Genomic DNA, 22,634 nt, shown 5'->3' with positions numbered 1-22,634 from the left:
CTGAGTTTCCAAAATAGAACTTAAATTTTGTTGCCTGTTTCTTTGAACACAATAAAGTGCAAACAAATATGAAATTAAAAATCTGTAACAGCACTGCAACAGAGTGAACTATATTTTACACCCAAGGAAAAACAGCAGTAAGCAGTGATCATTTATGTTCATGTACGTAAAACCTTACTACAGTGTAGTAGGTAGGGCTACACATGCACCAACTTGGTGTTTTCACAGGTTGGTATATGCATAGCTGTAGTTCTCCTTGTGGTTCCCTGGCATGGAGTGGTAAGGGGTAAGGATGTAACGGTACATCATGCTGTGATCTGGTATGTTGGAGGATGTAGGGAGCACTGACCATGGAGTACTTCAATGACTGGAAAGACTGCTGAGTCCAGAGTCTTTAGGTATGTAGGTCAACAGTGTTCTGCAATATCTGAGTTTGTTGCCTGAGCAAACCCATAATGTCCTGATACGTTTCCCAAAGCGCCTTGGTCCTTTTTCCTTTCCTGAAACAACCTCTGACTTTCTCTCTCTCTCTCCATTCTTGGTCCTTCTCCATGGCCACAGTCATATGCTGCCTCTGAGCCTTTTGTTCCTGGTCTAAGACTATAGAGGATTGGAATATCTTGGAGAAAATATCCTCCCTAGTCCTCTTTCTCATCCTGATCAGAGTCAGATGTTAAGCAGGCATATCTCTCAAGGACATCATGCCAGAGGCTGCTGATTAAAGCAGACAGATACATCATTAGATTTAGACACAGTGGACAGGGAAAGATGAGTCTCAAGACTCCTATAAATATCTTTTAATAAGAAATGCTAATTGTCACTTCAATTCTGGAGCACCGCGCTGCAGCAACACTCAGCAGCTCAAGCCATAGTGAATACAGCCTGCCCTAGCCAAACAGGGAGGAGGGGAGAAGGGGTGTTCTGTTGCTAAGAAGTTTTCAGTGATAGGCACCATTCATCAGGTATGAATATTGGGATAGTGCAGTGAATATTGGCAATATTTTCGCAGACTGCAATGATTTTGGATGGTCGCTCACTTCAGACAGTGACAAAGGCACAGAGAACAGAGCTACTACTGGCATTCCGAAGCCACCCAGGCCTGTATACTGCTAGCCTGATTACTGCAATGGTGCCAGCCAAAATCCTTGCAGAGTGGCATGGGAAAGTCTCCTAGTGCAGGAAAAGAAATAAGGATACAATTCTTACAAATCTTCGAGAAAGAATTGCAGAGTATCTCCATGAAAGTTTATCGAGATCTCTCAAGAGGATAAAAGGGACATCCCTACTAAGATAAACAAAGTACTCTGCATGGCTCCCCTACCTACCCCAACAACCCAAAGAGTTGAAAAGTGGACACAGAGTCTATTTCTCTTTGTTCTACCTCAAATCAGCATCCTGTGCTCGGACAAATGTGGATTGTGTAATCAGACTGCCTTACTACTTTTTTGAATTTATTCCCATACATAATAGTAAAGCAATCAGAAGTCAATTACTTTTTTCTATAAACTTGCAGATGGGGTGGACTCCATTTTTAAATGGGGAAGAACGTTGTGGGAGGGAGGGAAAGAGAGAGAAGGGGTAACAGGCAACAAAAAGTAAAAAATGTATTAGAAAAATGCATGTACACGCTTATCCGAGCTCCCTTCCTCTTCATCATCAATTTCATGTGAGCTCACCTGGTGGTACAGGCGTGAGTCCACTGGAGTTTCCAACAGCTTGTGGCATGGTTTAAGTCCCCTGCCACGTCTCTTCTCCCCCATCCCTTTACTATTCACAGCAAGAGTTTCTGCCTTGGGCTCCTGAGAAGTGTCCCCAGTCATCTGCAGGGTTCTAGTGGGGTCACTGACAAGTATGGCATGCATTTCATTATAACAGTGGCAGGTCTGTGGGGCAGCACCAGATTTCTTGTTGCCCATCCTCACCTTCTGGTAAAGTTCCTTCACTTTCACTCATCCTTGTTATGACCCCATTTCTGTATCCTTTGTGCCATCTGCATGTTGATGTAGATATTTCTATTGCTGTTCCACAGATGTGCTTGCACATCCTCTTCTCCCCATGGGCCAAGGAGATCTAAGACTTCTTGTCTGCTCCACTTTATCTACTAGGTCTCTATGTGGATGGTCAGATACCTTCACCAAAAATGAACTGGTAGGAATGTTTGCCAAGGTGGACAACCAGGAAAAAGCATTTCAAAAACATGCAGATGAGTTTTGGGGCACAGGCAAGGCGGACTTCTGGTCTCTGGCCCCGTCAAAAGTTAAAAATTGTGATCGAATCAACACTGTTGCTGGAACAAGGGCACAGTGGGATAGCGGCTGGAGGAATGTTAGGGTTGACATATGTAATGCAGTGTCTACACTCCCCTGCATCAACCTTAGTGGATTGACCAAGGCTCTGCTTTGTTCAGGAAGGTAATGTTATTGCATCACTGTAATGCATGCATCAGCAGGAGACAGTTTTTGGTGTAGATGTGCATAACTAGGCCTTCTCAGGTCAATTTATGTCAACCATCTTTGTAGTGTAGACCAGGCCAAAGTGTCTCAGAAGGGTAAAGGGCCATGCGCCAGCTACCTGCATCACAGGAGAGGAAGCAGGTTCCACAGAACTGCTACATCCCAATTTGCACAGGTGTGGGAGTCGAGGGGGATAAAAGCCTTGGTTGCCCCACAACCATCTCTCATGCCCTCACAGGCCATAACTGTGCCTGTGTATTGGGAATGTATGCTGTGCTGGGTATCAATCTGGTGCAATTTACTCCCTCAACAGAGCAGCAGGGTAACAACACACTCTTCTTTACTCTAGATCATGGCAAAGCTAAAATTGAGCCCTCATTGATAGAATTGCTCAATCAGTAACACTCAGTTTTTGAAACAACAGCTGCATTAGTAACTTCTATAAATTCAAAGTTTTAAAATATTTGTACCTTCTTTTTGTTCCTTGAATTGACTTTCAGGCTTGTTTCATTGTTAATAGTCTGTAGTTAACAGTGTGGTCCTCCCCTCATGGTTAGTGGGAAAGGAAGATGCAGACCATGTGCTATGGCTTCCACTCTGTGTCCTTACAATATATAATGCTGTGCAGTACTTTTTTAGTTATAATGATTAGAAAACATTTTTCAGCTTCCGATGTGCTTTGTAGAATTCAGTAGGTACTATCTGTCTTATTTTAATCAAACGTTGGTATCACTTTACAACTGTTCATTTTAATCAAATAATCCTACTAGTTTGCAGTGTTTCTTTAGGTGGGGGTGAAAAGTCTTGACTGCCTTTTCTACTCTAACTACCTGATACTGTTTCATTTTCTCAATTTAGGAACTTCCAGCACCTTTGTTTGATGATGTCCACAAAAACCAAGTGGATGAGAAAGAAACAGCTATTAAATCTAAACCAGAATCTCAGGAATCCATGAAAATAGCCTGGCGTTACCAGAATTTACCAAAAATTGAGGTAAATACGTTTAGTATTATATCTGATGTTATCCTATACTTTGATAGTAAGGATAAAATTCACTTGTTCTATAAGTAAAATCTCTGAGTAGAACCTATACCATGGAAGCGTTTTCAAACTGTGCTAAAAGGTTTCCTCGGGAGAGCAAACTGTCAGTCACCAATACATAACTTGATTAGCAAAGATACAGAGAGATGAGAAATTGAGTTTACTATGTGGCATGAAGTCCAGATGTACTTAACTTCTGAAAAGCACTAAAGGCTGGTGAATATAACACTGTTTCAGACAACTTTTTAAATCTAAAGATACCTATAGTATTGTACATTTTTCTAAATTTAGCTATTCATAGGTGATATGTATAGGTTGAATGAACAGTACTTATTAGATCCCACTAGTGAAAATACATTATTGATGCAAACTGTTGACTTGCTTATCCATGTGCGTAATAAGTAAAGTAAGCACTTGAGATTATATCAGCTTCATTGTCACTAGAAACTAATTGCTGTGAAGGTGGCATGTAAGACACAAGCCCAGTGATCACTTCTTCAAAGTTTACAGCTGTTGGTATTTTATTAATTATGTTTTTCCTTAGGCTAGTTACTTTCTTGTTTAATCTAATAGCGAAGTCAAACCTTACAAAAATTATAGGATTTTGGACTACACAGAACAACAAACTTTTTTTTTGGGGTGCTGTTTGGCTTAAGTATGTTATATACTGTGATTTAGATGTAATCATAACTGCCTAGTAAGTTAGCCATATTCTAAAAAAATATAATTGGAATGTGACAAAATGAGCTTACAAGGCTTGGCATGTTTGATTTTCTCTGAAATTGTACAGACGTGGCTATATATTTTGTGTCAGAGAAGACTTACATACGGTGACATGCCAAATCAAATAGCCTCCAGTGTGATCATATAATCTCATCAATTTTATTCATGTAGAGCTTGCTATACCACTCTGAACTATTACAAAATATAAATACTGTGTTTTATCCAGTAATGTACACTAAATTCAAAATACATTGATGTACAAACAATTGATTGTCACTATTTCAATACAAAATGTCCTGGGTCTAACAGAACAAAAAGCTGCATATAATAACCCTAAACAAGCTTATTCTGTCCAGTAATATATTATTTAATAGAACACCATGCACTTGTCCTTGGTTATCACAGATGGGATTTGCATATTGAAAGTTGTAAACTAATAATTGTCTGATCTAGAACAACTGTGCAGTCTTATAAGGTATGATTCCCTCGTTACCATCAACATTTTCTTACAATTTTTGAAATGTTTCACAATTATGTATTAGAACGTTGGTCCCCAAACTTTTTATGTTGCGTTCCCCCTTACGTGTAATGTAATCTGTGTGTGCCCCTCCTCCGGAAGCGGGGGCTGGGAGTGGGACTGCGGTTCGGAGCTGGGGGCTGAGGCTGGGGCTGGAGCTGGGGCCAAGGGCTGTGGCTGGGAATGGGGCTGGAGCTGGGCCTGGGACTGGAGTTGTGGCCGGGAGCAGAGCCGTCATCCGAGCCAGGGGCTGAGGCTGCGGGGAGGGCCTGGGGCTGGAGTGGAGCTGGGGGCAGAGCGGGGCTCCCTCTCCACCCCACTGTGAAGGCTGGCCCGGGCCCCGACATGACCCCCGAACTTTCCTCCTCACCGCCCTTGGGGAGTGTGCCCCACATTTGGGGACCACTGTACTAGAATGCTTGTTTGTTTTCAAGTGAATGCTAAATTGCCAAAAACTTATATGAAATCAATAAGACTTGAAAATAAAGCTATAGTTGTTAAAATAATGGTCAAATGGAAATTTCTTTTTAAAATATATCAGTTAGATGAAAGTAATCTCAGTGATCAGAAATATTTGATGACTTGTTGAATGATGCAATATACACTTATTGGCTGTTTGGAAGTAATAACTTGTGCAGGACCTCCGTCCCTCTGATAGTTTTAATATACCTAGTAATAGCTGTTAAATATTTCAGTTTCCATTAATTCATGTGTGTTGACTGATTAGAAATTTCTGTCAAAAGGAAACTTCAATAAAACATTTTTTTAAAAAGCTATTTTCCATCCAGCTTTAATGCTTATATTTTAAAATTATATTTAGAAAGAGTAAACTGTTTTTTTTTAAATAGGGCTCTAAATGTCAGTGGAAAACTTATCTAGTCAATATCTCTTTTTATGTGAGGCGTAAAAGTTGTCTTGTTAGTGGTTCTGTTAACTAATTTAATTTTTAGTTGTAAGTAGCCAAAGAGATTTCTGTTGTGGAGGTGGCTCAGTTATTCCCTTTCCCTTCCTAAAAACAGGTTAAATAAACTCTTAGCCAGCTCATAATTATTTTATATTATGTATCATGTTTAAATTAGAAGTCCTGGCTTGAACAGTGTATTTTATATGTGTAAATATGAATATGTTCTTTATATCCTATATAAACTATAGACTTAGGGTAATCAGTCAAAAGGAATTGGATACTGTGTGGATACGTGCTGCATACAATTACGAATTTAAAAGGTACTTTTCTCTATATCCAGGGATACACTCGTTGAAACTCTTGGTAAAAACATCAGGTATAGCCTAGTTTCCAATGAAAGGTATAGTGGGGTTTTTTTCCCTTTTTTGTTTGAATAACTGCTTGTGTTCTTGGGGCAATATATGAACTGTCACAGCATGAAATCAATTTTCTGCCTTGATTCTCCCAAATCTGAGATTTCTAGCACATTAGTAGTGCAATTAGAATCATTAACAGGAGACGGTAGCATAAAAGCGCATTCTGCTGACTGACAATTTAGTGTCTTTTTCTCCTTGTGCAGACGAGTTCGTAGGAATCCAGTAAAGAACTGGCTTGAACCTACAATCCAGAAATAAATTTATCACTCAAACTTAAGAAGAATGAAAAGTCTCAGTCTCTCTCTCTCTCTCCTCTCTTCATGGCCAGTCTGCTAACACAGATTATTCATGCTTACTTGATTCAGGTGGGCTTTTTGCAAGCTTCCCCACTAGGCCTGGGAATGTGGTACATTGAAGTCTATTCAAGGCTTCTGACATAGACTGAGCTTTTATTGCGTGGTGTTTTATTATAGCCAAATCCTAGTCTCCACCCAGTTTGTAGGCACTGTGCTCATTCTTTTGAATTAAGAAAGGTTATCACCTACCTTAATCCATGCAGCAGTGTGGATTAAGGACACCAATGTGCCCCAGGATTTTCAAAGAGGATCCTGGAAACTTCTTGTTTCTTCTTTTTTGCTGTCTTTACTAAACTCTATTGGGCCTCAGTGAGGATTTGCATCTGAAATGGGCAACCTGGAGCTTTTCTCAATGAAGACATCAGATCAAAGTTCAGTTAGTCAAGGCCTTTCTAAAACATTAAGGGGGTTTGGGCGTACACAATAAAAAGATGAGCCCTGGCAGAGATTGCAGTAAAAACATTGTGTTCTGTAATCCGGATAAAGGATAGATTATAGGCCAAAGAACAGCCCCTTTTAAAATTGCTTTGAGAACCCTCATACTAAATAACTTAACACTTTGCATTTAAATATATATTTTACCGTAATAGTTTGAGTTTTATTTTGTAATTTAGAATGTAATTTCTAGTAAGTACAATTTTAGTAGTTTTAGAGAGCTCACAGGTTTCTTATAAATATATTAAATACTTTAGATCTTTTTATAGAATAAAAAAATGGTCTATTAGTGAAGACCAAGGACTTCTAAAGACTTTTTTTTTTCTTTTAAAGACTAAAAAATTTTTTCTCTGTGTTTATAGTTTTAACATTTTGTATTTTCTGACAGCTAACCCAGCCTAATATGCATTTTATTTTTCAGGCATTAACTTGGTAATTCCTAAGTACAAATGTAAATAAATTCAAATAATATAGTTTTAATTAAATCGGTGATTTTAAATTTGAAACATAAAATAAAAACTAGGAAAATGCCTAAGAAGGTTTCCTTCAAAAAAGTAATAATAATACCCTGATACTAACCAGGTCTGTCCTCTGTGTGTATTCAAAATCATATATGTTTATTTTAATGACAAAACCATGTCTTACTATTTTTACTCCTTTTAGAGCTGTCGAATCCATATCATGATTAGAATGGAAACTAAATTCTTTTCTGGTTCATATTTAACAAATGTGTAAAAGTTTGTTTGTAAATTCCAGTTTCAGTACTACATTTTGCTCTTCGTTACACTTATTAAGCTATCCGGTTGTTTTCAGTGAGGGAGGCACAATTGTAATTTGGGGCAGAATTTGTCCCAAAGAATCCTCATTACTGATGACGATACATAAGTCAGAAAGAGCCCAACTCAATTTTCAGATGTTTGGTTGTGTTTGCAGTATTGGAACTTTTTAAAATAACTAAACAAAAACTCATCTTTTTTATGTAAAACGAGGCAAAGTGTTATAGAAGCTATTGAGAAACCCTAAACATAATATCTTCTCATGCTATTTTTAGTCACTTCTCAGGGTGCAACCACACTGTAAGTGCAAAGCAAAATGCATTTTCATTTCATCTAAAGCTTCTGTTTTTTGCGCAGATGAACTTTTTAATCTGCTGCACACAGTGTCATGACTTTCAAAGTTAAATCTGTGTTGCTTTACAATGACTATGGAGCATGCATTCTTAAAAACTGCTTAGTGTCAGCCCTTGGCCTAAGTCACTGAATTTTATACTTAGGCTATGTTTATACTGGTGTGTATACTCGTTTACCTGACTGTGTACATCCTTGCGCATGCTCCCCATACCTATGCCAAGTGTTCGCAGATACCTGTGTACACACTGCTACTTTTGTTACATGACATTAACACTGCCATTTCAGGGTCAGTATCCCAGGGTCCTGTGCATCACAGGGACACGCTTTAGGAACCACTTTGCTAGGTGGTGTTTGTTCTGTCCCCTGACTTCACACATTTACAAATGGCAATTCCTGCTCACCTGTCCCTCCTGCCAAAGTGGGTGGAAGGTATGGGGCAGCTGGAGGATGATCTGGTTCTGCCCCTGCTTCTTGTTGCAGGACAAATGTTTATGCAGTGGAATTAGGTGATCGGCAAGATGCAGAATGGAATCTGGGGAGAACTTTCAGAAACACTAAAGATGACTGACTGTGAAGGTGAATGACAATCCATTCTGTTCCTATGGAATAGATGTAGTGAACGCCAGTATTCCCAGAGTATACCCATGGGTGAACCATCACTTCTGGTGCAGGAGAGCTAGCATAATGTAGTGGAATCACATAGTTTTGGAAATTTTAGGTGAGCAGCAGCAGCTTTAGAACTTCCAAATGAGGAAACAGACCTCCATAGAGCTGTGTGGTGAACTTGCAGTATACCTCCAGTGCCAGAATTTCTGATTCAGGGAAGCCATACCAGTGCAGAAGTGGGTGGCTATTGTACTGTGGAAACTAGCAACACCAGACAGCTGTTGGTCAGTTGCAAATCACTGTCCACTGTCAGGGTTGTGGTTGTGTAGGTTTGCAAAGCAATTAACACTGTGATCTACTTACAGGTGGTGCTATAAGAAAAGTTCCAGAAATAATATTTGGATTTGAGAGGCTGGGGTTTCTGAACTGTGCAGTGGCCATTGATGACACTATCTATTCTATGATTCTATGATTCTATACTGGGAATTGGTCCTGCTTCGAGCAGGGGGTTGGACTAGATGACCTTCTGGGGTCCCTTCCAACCCTGATATTCTATGATTCTATGACTCCCACATCCCAATATTTTGCCCTCCAAAAGGGCTCATGAGTATGTGAACCAAAAACATTAATAATCACTCGTTCCACAAGGCTTACTTGACCGCAGAGGCAGATTCATAGAAGATTAGGGTTGGAAGAGACCTCAGGAGGTCATCTAGTCCAACCCCCTGCTCAAAGCAGGACCAACCCCAACTAAATCATCCCACCCAGGGCTTTGTCAAGCCGGGACTTAAAAACCTCTAAGGATGAAGATTCCACCACCTCCTTAGGTAACCCATTCCAGTGCTTCACTACCTTCATAGTGAAATAGTTTTTCCTATTTCCTAGTCACGAATACCAACATTGGAAACACTGGAAAAGTTGATGAAACCAGGGTGCTGAAGAGATCAGGGTATTTCTTGAGAGGTTGGGGGAGAAGAGACTTTATTTCTCAGAAACTATGTGGTTTTTCATGGTAAGTCTGTGCCACCAGTTATTTTGCAGGACCTCGCTCCTAACTCTGTTCATGAAACCATACCCCGACATCAGTGGCCTTGGAAAAAGGGAATTCAGTTACAAACTCAGTAGCTACAGAATGGTCATGGAGTGTGCATTTGCTAAGCTGAAAGCTCATTGGTGCTACCTATGCACCCATCTGGATGCCAGTGTGCACAACATTGTTCACATAATTGTTACTTGCTGTGCACTCCATATTGTTTGTGAGGATAAAAGGGAATGCTTCCATTCTGAGTGGGCACAGAACAGATCTGGTTTACAAACTGTGTACAGGCAGCCAGATCCCACCCACATGCACATTGGTCCTGGTTCCCAGCAAGCAAGGGAAATCAGGGATGCCATATGTGCACGCTTCTTAGAATAGCAGGGAGGCAGAGGGTGATTTCTTCTGAGGGATACCTTCACACCCTGCACAGCAACTGGAAAAAAAAATATGAGGGAACACTGGCAGATATTTGTGAGGGGTTTGTTCCACTGTAGTGGATGGTTATTGGCAGTTTGTTCTTGAGATTATTCACCCATTACAGACAATTATAACAGGATGCCTCTTCTGGGTTAACACCTTTGGGATTAGGTTTATGCTATTGAGAGTGGTGGCCAAATTGTAATGCGTTCACTGGGCAAATGCTTTTGTCTTAAATGTTCACACTCGTTTACAAACCTCTGTTACTGGGAGCACTCTCTCTCTTCTAACGATCTTAATGACATTTGATTGAGGGGTTCACCCTCCCCTCCTCCCCCGTTCATTGTTGTTGGTGCCAACAGCACTTACTGGCTGTTATGAAGCACTATCCGGAAGGTTGAAACAGGTCAAGGTTTGGTGGGATGAGGGAGGGAGGGAGAGACAGGAGGAGGAGGATCTGTTTACTCAGTGGGTAGTGGCAGATGCCCATATTGTTACTTCAGTTGCATTTCATTGTTCTGTATATGAACCAAGCTATAAAGATGTTTTATCTACCTATTTTCTGTGTTGTGAGTTCTTTTGCTTTTGAAACCTGAGTGTTTTCTGTAACCATATAACAATGTACTTTCATCATCCCTCCCGTGTATCTCTGGATATTTCTTAACCTGGCAGGGGTTGAGGGGGATAGACAGAAAAGTGTTTGCAGTATGATAGTACCAGACAGTTACATTATTTCAATTCATGTGCTGTGAATCGTGGGACCCAATGCCAAACCTGAAATCATCTTATGTCAATCGGGCACAAGACAAAGAAACTATAACATTTATTAAAAGTAGTATATGGAATATGTAACTGAAATATTTTTAAAAGGAAATGCAAACCACCAGAACATAATGGAACTGACTCATGAACAATGGTCAAATGTTAATGTCGGCAAACTTATTTCCTTGCCTCCCTCTGACTAGGGTGGAAACAATGGTGGGAAAATTGTTCTTGCGGACAGCTGGGGACATCTCCTGCATGGGTTGCAGGGTGGGTACTTGGTGGGCTTCAGGGACTCCTACAGGCTTGTTGTTCTCTTTCTGGAAGCTCAAGGGGTTCATCCTGTATGAAGGGGGGGTTAGGTGGCAGTGGAGGGTGTGGTACCAGGAGTCCTTCAGGCTCTTCCCGGTCACTGCAGGGGTGGGAGTTGGTCCTCTGTCTCAGCAGCACCCTGGGCAGCAGTGAGAGGAGGAGGTGGTAGTGCCAGTTCACAGAGAGGTGCAGTGGCCATGGCAGCAGGCACATCCCAGACTCATTCATCCACCAGTTCTATGAGCCTATCCATTAGGGCATGCTCCCATTCCCTAAGGCATGCCTTCTGCTCCCAGCATTGGTTCATCAAGGTCTCTTCCAGCTGAAGAGCCCAATCGTGCCATGCCCTAGGGAACTGAAACTGCTCCCGGTTCCTCCTGTCTCTGCCTATGAGCAGGTCCTCCACAGTCCTTCTCTCTCTGCCTCTGCTGTCTCTGGGGGGCTGCTCCCACCCTTCTAGTGGAATGGTTTCCCTCTAGAGAGTCAAAGGTCCTGCCAGTTCAAAGGCAAGGGAACTGTTATTTGTTTTTCTTCGGTAGAAGGCAAGAAATCCATAGCAAAGTTATGTTACATGGGGGAAGGCCACAATATTGATACTTCTCAGCATTCCAGAAATGTGACTTAGGCTTTCTCTCTGGTTCTCAGACAACTTCTGCATCCTCCGAGGAAGGAGCAGAGGCTAATAATAGTAAGATACATGTTTTAAAAAAAAATTAAAATTTCCATAGTGTCTTGAGGGGTGGCAGTTCCTTCCAGGGGCTGTGTTATGAGTTTGCAATTTCTTCTCTCTGGCCAGCATTTGGATAACATACCAGTTTTCAAGATACCAGACAAGAGTTTTCTAGTCTTGTGGAGCAGATCTGGGTCTCTGCCAGAGAGCTGTTTATACTAATGGTCACCCCTCTACATATTGCTGAATGGAGGGATTTGGTTAGCTGTGAAGGTGGACTAAGCAGATTTGCACTGCTCTTGAATTTCAAGGGCTAGTTTATGCTACACCAGAAATGTGCTGAAATATGCTTAAAAGACGAGAACAGGGATCGGCAACCTTTGGCACGCGGCCTGTCAGGGAAATCCGCTGGCAGGCCGGGACAGTTTGTTTACCTGCAGTGTCCGCAGGTTTGGCCGATTGCAGCTCCCACTGGAGGGATGTACTGGTCGATGCTTCCCACAACCCCCATTGACCTGGAACAGTGAACTGCAGCCAATGGGAGCTGCGATTGGCTGAACCTGTGGATGCTGCAGCTAAACAAACCATCCCGGCCGCCAGCAGATTTCCCTGACGGGATGCATGCCAAAGTTTGCCAATCCCTGGACTAGAAGACAATAAAACTGGAAATAGACTATATTCTCAGCTAGCATACAGAGTTTCCATGGAATGGGAGAAGTGAGCCATGAACACTATCCCCCTACCCCTGGCATTACCAAAAAATCCTGCCCGTGGCCTGGCTAAGGAGGGTGAAATGGATGGGAAAGAAAGAGACCCACCACAACTTTATTTTGTTCCATAAAGTTTCAGATTAGCATCACAAGCCCCTCACCTCGCCACAGCAAAAAGGATGCCGCACTATTTATCCAACCCACAGGCCAGATCCTTCCCCCATCCCTGTTCATCCCAGCTTGTACAGTATGGTGAGGTGCGTGGAGAGGCACCAGGAATACTAACAATTTTTATAATCTTTCAAGGGAGAAAGGACTGTTGTGACATTCCTCAGACAACCTAAGTGTTCCCTTCCCAGACCTCACCCCCATTTATGCATAGCCACTGTTTGTAAGAGGACGGTAAAATCTGGGATTGGGGGGAGGGGGAATTCAGTGAAACCCATGTAAACTTTCAAGGGACAAAAGGCAGCTCTTACTTACTTATGGCAACCAATTATATAGTTTTTCTACAGGTGTCTCATCACCCAAGTGGGTCCTTTCTAAACCAACCCTCTCCCTTCCTTCGGTCTGCACTGCCTCCCAGAGCTTTGCTGCCTGCATGCTGGCTGAGAAATGCACAGCCACAAGGGCACAATGATTGTTCCTTAATAATCTGTTTTCTAGCTTCTGCCAAATGCATAATAGTGGTTCATGGGAAATCAATAAAATCAGTTATAGCCGGGTCTTGCTTGGGGCCAATTTTGGGTGGAGTAACTGGAGCAAATGCTAGGCTTAAAATCAGCAGTGTAGCAACAGAAGAAGAGGGGATCATAGAATCATAGAATATCAGGGTTGGAAGGGACCCCAGAAGGTCATCTAGTCCAACCCCCTGCTCGAAGCAGGACCAATTCCCAGTTAAATCATCCCAGCCAGGGCTTTGTCAAGCCTGACCTTAAAAACCTCTAAGGAAGGAGATTCTACCACCTCTCTAGGTAACGCATTCCAGTGTTTCACCACCCTCTTAGTGAAAAAGTTTTTCCTAATATCCAATCTAAACCTCCCCCATTGCAACTTGAGACCATTACTCCTCGTTCTGTCATCTGCTACCATTGAGAACAGTCTAGAGCCATCCTCTTTGGAACCCCCTTTCAGGTAGTTGAAAGCAGCTATCAAATCCCCCCTCATTCTTCTTTTCTGCAGACTAAACAATCCCAGCTCCCTCAGCCTCTCTTCATAAGTCATGTGCTCTAGACCCCTAATCATTTTTGTTGCCCTTCGCTGGACTCTCTCCAATTTATCCACATCCTTCTTGTAGTGTGGGGCCCAAAACTGGACACAGTACTCCAGATGAGGCCTCACCAATGTCGAATAGAGGGGAACGATCACATCCCTCGATCTGCTCGCTATGCCCCTACTTATACATCCCAAAATGCCATTGGCCTTCTTGGCAACAAGGGCACACTGTTGACTCATATCCAGCTTCTCGTCCACTGTCACCCTTAGGTCCTTTTCCGCAGAACTGCTGCCTAGCCATTCGGTCCCTAGTCTGTAGCGGTGCATTGGATTCTTCCATCCTAAGTGCAGGACCCTGCACTTATCCTTATTGAACCTCATCAGATTTCTTTTGGCCCAATCCTCCAATTTGTCTAGGTCCTTCTGTATCCTATCCCTCCCCTCCAGCGTATCTACCACTCCTCCCAGTTTAGTATCATCTGCAAATTTGCTGAGAGTGCAATCCACACCATCCTCCAGATCATTTATGAAGATATTGAACAAAACCGGCCCCAGGACCGACCCCTGGGGCACTCCACTTGACACCGGCTGCCAACTAGACATGGAGCCATTGATCACTACCCGTTGAGCCCGACAATCTAGCCAGCTTTCTACCCACCTTATAGTGCATTCATCTAGCCCATACTTCCTTAACTTGCTGACAAGAATACTGTGGGAGACCGTGTCAAAAGCTTTGCTAAAGTCAAGAAACAATACATCCACTGCTTTTCCTTCATCCACAGAACCAGTAATCTCATCATAAAAGGCGATTAGATTAGTCAGGCATGACCTTCCCTTGGTGAATCCATGCTGACTGTTCCTGATCACTTTCCTCTCATGTAAGTGCTTCAGGATTGATTCTTTGAGGACCTGCTCCATGATTTTTCCAGGGACTGAGGTGAGGCTGACTGGCCTGTAGTTCCCAGGATCCTCCTTCTTCCCTTTTTTAAAGATTGGCACTACATTAGCCTTTTTCCAGTCATCCAGGACTTCCCCCGTTCGCCACGAGTTTTCAAAGATAATGGCCAAGGGCTCTGCAATCACAGCCGCCAATTCCTTCAGCGCTCTCAGATGTAACTCGTCCGGCCCCATGGACTTGTGCACGTCCAGCTTTTCTAAATAGTCCCTAACCACCTCTATCTCCACAGAGGGCTGGCCATCTCTTCCCCATTCTGTGATGCCCAGCGCAGCAGTCTGGGAGCTGACCTTGTTAGTGAAAACAGAGGCAAAAAAAGCATTGAGTACATTAGCTTTTTCCACATCCTCTGTCACTAGGTTGCCTCCCTCATTCAGTAAGGGGCCCACACTTTCCTTGGCTTTCTTCTTGTTGCCAACATACCTGAAGAAACCCTTCTTGTTACTCTTGACATCTCTTGCTAGCTGCAGCTCCAGGTGCGATTTGGCCCTCCTGATATCTTTCCTACATGCCCGAGCAATATTTTTATACTCTTCCCTGGTCATATGTCCAACCTTCCACTTCTTGTAAGCTTCTTTTTTATGTTTAAGATCCGCTAGGATTTCACCATTAAGCCAAGCTGGTCGCTTGCCATGTTTACTATTCTTTCGACTCATCGGGATGGTTTGTCCCTGTAACCTCAACAGGGATTCCTTGAAATACAGCCAGCTCTCCTGGACTCCCTTCCCCTTCATGTTAGTCCCCCAGGGGATCCTGGCCATCTGTTCCCTGAGGGAGTCGAAGTCTGCTTTCCTGAAGTCCAGGGTCCGTATCCTGCTGCTTACCTTTCTTCCCTGCGTCAGGATCCTGAACTCAACCAACTCATGGTCACTGCCTCCCAGATTCCCATCCACTTTTGCTTCCCCCACTAATTCTACCCGGTTTGTGAGCAGCAGGTCAAGAAAAGCGCCCCCCCTAGTTGGCTCCCCTAGCACTTGCGCCAGGAAATTGTCCCCTACGCTTTCCAAAAACTTCCTGGATTGTCTATGCACCGCTGTATTGCTCTCCCAGCAGATATCAGGAAAATTAAAGTCACCCATGAGAATCAGGGCATGCGATCTAGTAGCTTCCGTGAGTTGCCGGAAGAAAGCCTCATCCACCTCATCCCCCTGGTCCGGTGGTCTATAGCAGACTCCCACCACTACATCACTCTTGTTGCACACACTTCTAAACTTAATCCAGAGACACTCAGGTTTTACCACAGTTTCGTACCGGAGCTCTGAGCAGTCATACTGCTCCCTTACATACAGTGCTACTCCCCCACCTTTTCTGCCCTGCCTGTCCTTCCTGAACAGTTTATAACCATCCATGACTGTACTCCAGTCATGTGAGTTATCCCACCAAGTCTCTGTTATTCCAATCACGTCATAGTTCCTTGACATCACCAGGACCTCCAGTTCTCCCTGCTTGTTTCCAAGGCTTTGTGCATTTGTATATAAGCACTTGAGATAACCTGTTGGATATTGGTGGAGAGGGTGTAGATCCTTTGTAACTTACCAGCTGTGGGTTCTGTTTCCTGCCACAGCTTGAGGAGCGGGGAAATTGCTCCTCCAGGTAGAGGTCCAAATTGGCTCCTCCAGGTAGAGGTCCAAAATGACATGTTCCTCGTTTTCCAAGTCTTCCAGGGCATCCTCCATGCCCCTGCTGCCTCCTTGCCAGGACTGTGGTATCCTGTTGAACAATGAGGATGGTGGAGTTGAGAAAGGGGTCTTGAGCCACTTTTGGCTCTGTACCAGGAGCCCTTGACAGCAGCCAGTCCAGCTTGTCACAGAAGAGCCATGCACAATGAGCGCTTCTGGAATGTCTGTTAGTCTTTTGCCTTCCTTTGCAGGAGCCTCAGGCACTTGATGTGTTCCTGGCACTGGGCCAGAGTTCACTCAGTGTTCTCTGGCTCCAGCCTCTGTGCTGAGAGAAGAAATGGAGGACAGTGTACTCCAAGCACACATGGACCGCACCTGGGGGTGGTTGGCTGGGCAAGGGCTGTTCTTGGAGCAGGATCCATGTTCACCTGTACTGAACAAAAGTGTGCAGCAGAGAACGGTTCTGATGTGATTGGTGCAGCTTGCTACTATTGCTGAAAATAGGCTGGCGATGGTGGGGGATACTGGAACCTTCAAAGACCAGGTAAGGGTGAGGAAGAAAAGGGTTCAGTGCATTGTGGGAATGGGGGTGGAGGACTATTGAAACTCAAGACCTTCTGTATGCCCCTTAAAGCTGTCTACACTTCACACCAGCACGGGTATGGAGCCGTGCTGCATCCCAAGGTGTGTATTTACTCACACGCCTCAGGTTTGCTAGTTTACTCACCATGTCCTCACCTTCTGACAAGTGCTTCAGGGCTTTAGATGTGGACGGGTCGGGGGTTGGGACAACCACACGCATGAAAACTTGTGCAGTCACTAGTGTAGATGTACCTTTCGAAGTAAGTCAACTCAGATCAGAGTGGCAATGTGTGAAGGTACATATTGCAAGGGAGAGAAGTAACACTATATGTTTTATCTGAGATGCAGAAACATGCTTCCAGGAAACTGGCCACGTATATGAAGGCTGGGTTGGCTGAATGGGGAGGCATTGCATTACCAGAAGGAACCTTGTAGCACTTTGACTTGAGGGCTGGACAGAAATGAGCCATGACCCTTTCGCTGCTGGTGGCAATTTTAATGTGGTATGGTTGTGGAGTCAGGCAGGTTTAATTAGAATGAACCTGTACATGAGAAGATAAGAAGACCTGGCTATCTTTTAGCAGGATTCTATTCTCATGACTCGGCCACTAAGCATAAAACTATTAGGCTTTTGTGAACTCTGCAGATGGCTTATATGCCCCCTTTGGAAAAGGGAGGTGTTTTGGGTTGGGGTTTGTTGGGCAGGCAAGAAAATTAATATGATATTGTTGGTGACAGTGCCTCAGTCGTATGATTGGTAGGAGGGATGGCATATTACTGAGGAGGCTGGTCATGAATAAGTTGTTTTTTGGGTTTTAATTATTTTGTGGGGAGAAGTTATTGACAGGGAGTGTTTTGCAGAAGGGAGAGGTATTGCCCTTTTAAAGAAGGGGTTGTGCTTGTTTAAAACAAGGAGAATAAGTTATTTGTCTCATCAAAGATCTAGATCATAATTGTGAGGAACTTGCTTCCAAGAAAATATGGAGTTTTAACAATTCTTATGCAAGATTGAGAGGGATATCTTGCATCTGAGCTGAAGGTCAGGATTTAGATTCCTACTTTGTACAGTTTGTCTCTGGTTTCTTTGAATATTATGTATTTCGGTCTGTACATTCCTACAGGAGGGATAATGTAGGTAATCTGACCACATTTTGGTATTTAGATTATTCTGGATTCTCACTTTTTCTTCTCTCATCTGTCCTCTTTCCGCAATGGGTGTTTGTTTTATTGTTTTTGTTTTTTAAGCTCTGTCTTTGTTAGGTACAAGAGAACTGCTCTAGACTGTGCCTGGGGACTAACTCCGTGCATAGCAGTGTCAGTGTTGGGTGAGTGTAAAGGTGGCTTAAAGTTATCTTTGCATCTCCACCCTTCCTGAGCTGCACCTGAGAAATGCATGGCACAGTTCACAATCTGGGCAATTTTCCTTTGAATTAATAGGGAGAATCATTAAACTAGAGTGGGCTTTTTTGTATTGCAAAGCAGCTGTAAACAAACGTGGACCGCACTGCACAGATGCCTCAGCCCCCGCCTCTAGTATGGTTTTGATTGACACCTGTATTATGTGACTGAAGATAGTGATTTTAAGTGACATCTTCAGGCACAAGGTCACAGCAAAAGATGTAATTTGTTTGAAAAGTTAAAACATGAAGTTACAGATTGCTTGGAACAGTTGGTGAGAGACAGTCAGATTAGCAACACTGAATTTGCTAGAGTTGTGAATGTGTTGTACTGTAGCTTTGAGTTTTAAGCTTACTTTTGCTTTTGTCATCCGATATTCCTTTCAGGATCTTATACCTACTTATGGGCTAATAAATGAGACTAGTATATAGTGTCTCATGTCTGTGCCAAGTCAATTCTTTTCTAACTTACTTCTGGAGTTGAACCATTCCTGACCATTAAAACTGGATTAACATTTTTAATGGGGATGGATGGCAGATAGAGAACAAAAGGGAGCATTACATAAAGAAAAACATTATTTTATAATGTATGTTTTTGTTTGTTTTTATATACAGAATATATGTATATATTTGCACACATTTTAGACCAATTTAGTTTTTCTTTTTATCATGCATTTATTTCTGTAATTCAAATAACATTCTAAGTTGTGTGTCATGCTGGGTTTCCACCAATTCTCAGTGTGTGGAACTCTTCCCTGTGTCCGCCATGCTAATGAATATAGAAGGAGTAATAATATCTCACGAAAGCTCAACTTGATTTTGTTTTTGTTACTTTATTGAAACACTTTTATTCTGTTCTCTTAATATTAAGCACCTTTATTATATGACAAGAATGGTTACTATTTTCTAGTGTCTTAGTAATACCTAGCATGAAGTTTATTGCAAATTCAAGAAATTAAAAAAACACTTTCAAACTTACTGATTTCAAGCCATTCTTTTCTTTTTTGTTGTTTTAATTTTCTTTAAGAGATGATATTGGAAGCTATGAAGAGGCAATATTTTATTTTACGTCTTACATATAAACATAATTGGACAGCCTTTCAAAAGCCAATACACAAAATGTTTGTGTTTTTGTGTGTACCCAATATAGGTATTGAAATGCCTAATTTGTTCCCATGTGTCTTTGCATCTGGAATTTGTATGCCTGTTTTAGGGTGTGCACAAAAGTGCATACTTTTCAATACCTGACCCACTTTTTTAGGTGGGACCAACTGGAGCAGTAAGGGTTGAAATCTGCATGTAAGCTCCACAACACAGAACTTCAGAAAGGGATCCTTAGAAATCCTTCCTATCTCTTGCTTTTTTCCTTCCATAACTATTAAAGTTCACTACTGACAAATTCTTTGTTATTAACGTACATAAAGCCTAACTGAAAAATTATAGATTTCTATTAGAGGTATAGCAAGTAATTATGTTTTTATGACTAATCATTTAATGAATTATTATAATTAGTACAGTATGTTTTCACAGGTCAGTCCAGCAGCTTCTGTACGATTTGGTCACTATTATGATGTATCTAAAACAGTGTCTCCAGAGCTACTTCAATCCATAAAGTGGCACCGTTTTTTCCTTCCTGAAGAAATGTCTTTGCACCCTGAAATAAAAACTTGGTAAGTTCTTAACCCATGTGTTACTTATATTTTTAGATATTTGCATGCAAGTTAAGGGGAAGATTTTTAAAAGTGCCTAGCCAGTTTATTACCTGTATCACTGGCTTACAGTGCACTTGTACTCCTAAAATCCTTTAATTGCTTTTGAAAATCTCCCCCTACATGTTTGCAATCAAGGAGTAATATAAAGTAATACTGAGAATGAAAGCTCAAACAATAGTTTAAATTGCAAAAAGAAATCTAAATCTGTTTTCCAAGTTGGAAATTTATAATAGTGTAGGTCAAGCACAAATAAAATGTGAAAGACCGGAAACACAAAGAATAGTCATAGCTGGCAACTGGCATACCTTTTCTACTATATCTTTCTGGCAGTGTCTCAAGGTGCTTCTCTAATGTTAAATATAGATTAAGGAGTCCTATCTCTTTATTCAGCATGGACCTCTTGGTATTCTAATCTCTGTGTTTTATAAACTTCTAGGTATAGAGCCAAGTCCTGAGAAGTATTTTAATGTTATTTTTTTTAAATTAAAATACAGTATGGCACAAATGAAAAATCTGATTCATAAAAGAAATGAAGTGTTTCACTGAGTGCTTTTTCAGAAATGTAAACAACCTAAAGAGTACTCTGTTTGCTGACACAGTGTCAGTATTACATGATCAAAGGTCAGTGGTTTAAATTCATTCAGGCTTTCAGATTCTAGCTAGACTTGTAAATAAAACAGTTTGTACACTTTTAGGAGATGGGACAAGTAAGGGCACTATTTCGACAATAAACATTTAACATAACAAACACACAGTGTATAATACACTTTTTGAATGGCAGGGGCCACAGAATTTGGCCACACAAGGATTTTATTTGGCCAGTTGCCAAAGTGGGGCTACATTGCCACCCAGCAGATGTCCCACTCTTCTTGCACCGCTCTACAGTGTGTCGCTAACTGGGATGGGTTTCATGCCAGTAAATCTGTGGGTATGAAATATGTGTGTATTTTTATTTCTGATCAAGGTAAGCATTATGTAGGGACTCCATTCATAAAAGAAACTCTTATCAAAGGATGTGCTATTTGTGCAAGAAAAGGAGCAAATACACATACCAACCAACTGTGGCTTTGAACCTGCAGCTAATTGAACTGATTGAGCATTTATTGGCCTCTGTGAACTAGAGCGCTTAATAGCAGCATTGGGAGACCTAAATATAATCACATGTTGCTGGCATTACTTTGAAGCAGCCTATTAGAAAAGGGTGTTAAAATGCACTACATTAAAAGAATACTAAGGTCTTCTGCAATGTTATGAAAAGAAATTTTAAACACTTCGATCAAGATTTTTAAGAATGATTAGTAGGGCTGTCAAGTGATTAAAAAAATCGTGATTAATTGTGCAATTAAAAAAATTAATCGTACAATTAATCGTGCTGTTAAACAATAATAGAATACCATTTATTTAAATATTTTTGGATGTTTTCTACATTTTCAAATATATTGATTTCAATTACAACACAGAATACAAAGTGTTCAGTGCTCACTTTATATTATTATTTTTATTTCAGATATTTGCACTGTAGAACACAAAAGAAATAGTATTTTTCAATTCACCTAATACAAGTACTGTAGTGCAATCTCTTTATCATGAAAGTTGAACTTACAAATGTAGAATTATGTACAAAAAATAACTGCATTCAAAAGTAAAACAATGTAAAACTTTAGAACCTACAAGTCCACTCAGTCCTACTTCAGCCAATCATTCAGACAAAACAAGTTTGGTTACAATTTGCAGGAGATAATGCTGCCCACTTCTTGTTTACGATGTCACCTGAAAGTAAGAAGAGGCGTTCGCATGGCACTGTTGTAGCCGGCGTCGCATGATATTTATGTGCCAGATGCATTAAAGATTCATATGTCCCTTCATGTGTCAATCATCATTCCAGAGGACATGTGTCCATGCTGATGATGGGTTCTGCTTGATGATAATCCAAAGCAGAGTGGACCGACGCATGTTCACTTTCATCATCTGAGTCAGATGCCACCAGCAGAAGGCTGATTTTTCTTTTTTGGTGGTTCGGGTTCTGTAGTTTCTGTGGAGTGTTGCTCTTTTAAGACTTCTGAAAGCATGCTCCACACCTCGTCCCTCTCAGATTTTGGACGGCACTTCAGATTCTTAAACTTTGGGTAGAGTGCTGTAGCTATTTTTAGAAATCTCACATTGGTACCTTCATTGTGTTTTGTCAAATCTGCTGTGAAAGTGTTCTTAAAATGAACACGTGCTGGGTCATCATCCGAGCCTGCTATAACATGAAATATATGGCAGAATGTAGGTAAAACAGAGCAGAGGACATACAATTCTCCCCCAAGGAGTTCAGTCACATTATTTTTTTAACGAGCATCATCTGCATGGAAGCATGTCCTCTGGAATGGTGGCTGAAGCACGAAGAGGCATACGAACGTTTAGCATATCTGGCATGTAAATACCTTGTAATGCCGGCTCACATTATAAATAAGAAGCAGGCAGCCGTATCTCCCGTAAATGTAAACAAACTTGTTTGTCTTAGTGATTGGCTGAACAAGAGGTAGGACCGAGTAGACTTGTAATTGCTAAAGTTTACATTGTTTTGTTTTTGAGTGCAGTTATATAACACAAAAATCTACATTTGTAAGTTACACTTGCACAATAAAAAGATTGTACTATAGTACTTGTGTGAGGTGAAT

General features: G+C 41.6%; 1 protein-coding gene across 2 annotated transcripts in view; it reads left to right on the top strand.

Annotated features, from left to right (window-relative positions):
• Window positions 1-22,634, top strand: part of ELP4 (elongator acetyltransferase complex subunit 4) — a 263,256-nt gene that overhangs the window by 54,534 nt on the left and 186,088 nt on the right. For both annotated transcript variants that reach the window (XM_074955138.1, XM_074955139.1), the window contains exons 4-5: window positions 3,312-3,446; window positions 19,790-19,929. In XM_074955138.1, coding sequence (XP_074811239.1) covers window positions 3,312-3,446; window positions 19,790-19,929 — 275 coding nt within the window. The remainder of the gene's footprint in view (window positions 1-3,311; window positions 3,447-19,789; window positions 19,930-22,634) is intronic.

The sequence above is a fragment of the Natator depressus genome, chromosome 6 (assembly GCF_965152275.1).
Source record: "Natator depressus isolate rNatDep1 chromosome 6, rNatDep2.hap1, whole genome shotgun sequence".
In the NCBI taxonomy this organism is placed as follows: domain Eukaryota; kingdom Metazoa; phylum Chordata; order Testudines; family Cheloniidae; genus Natator; species Natator depressus.
The sequence above is the reverse complement of the archived record's forward strand: the minus strand, read 5'-3'. Positions and strand labels throughout refer to the sequence as shown.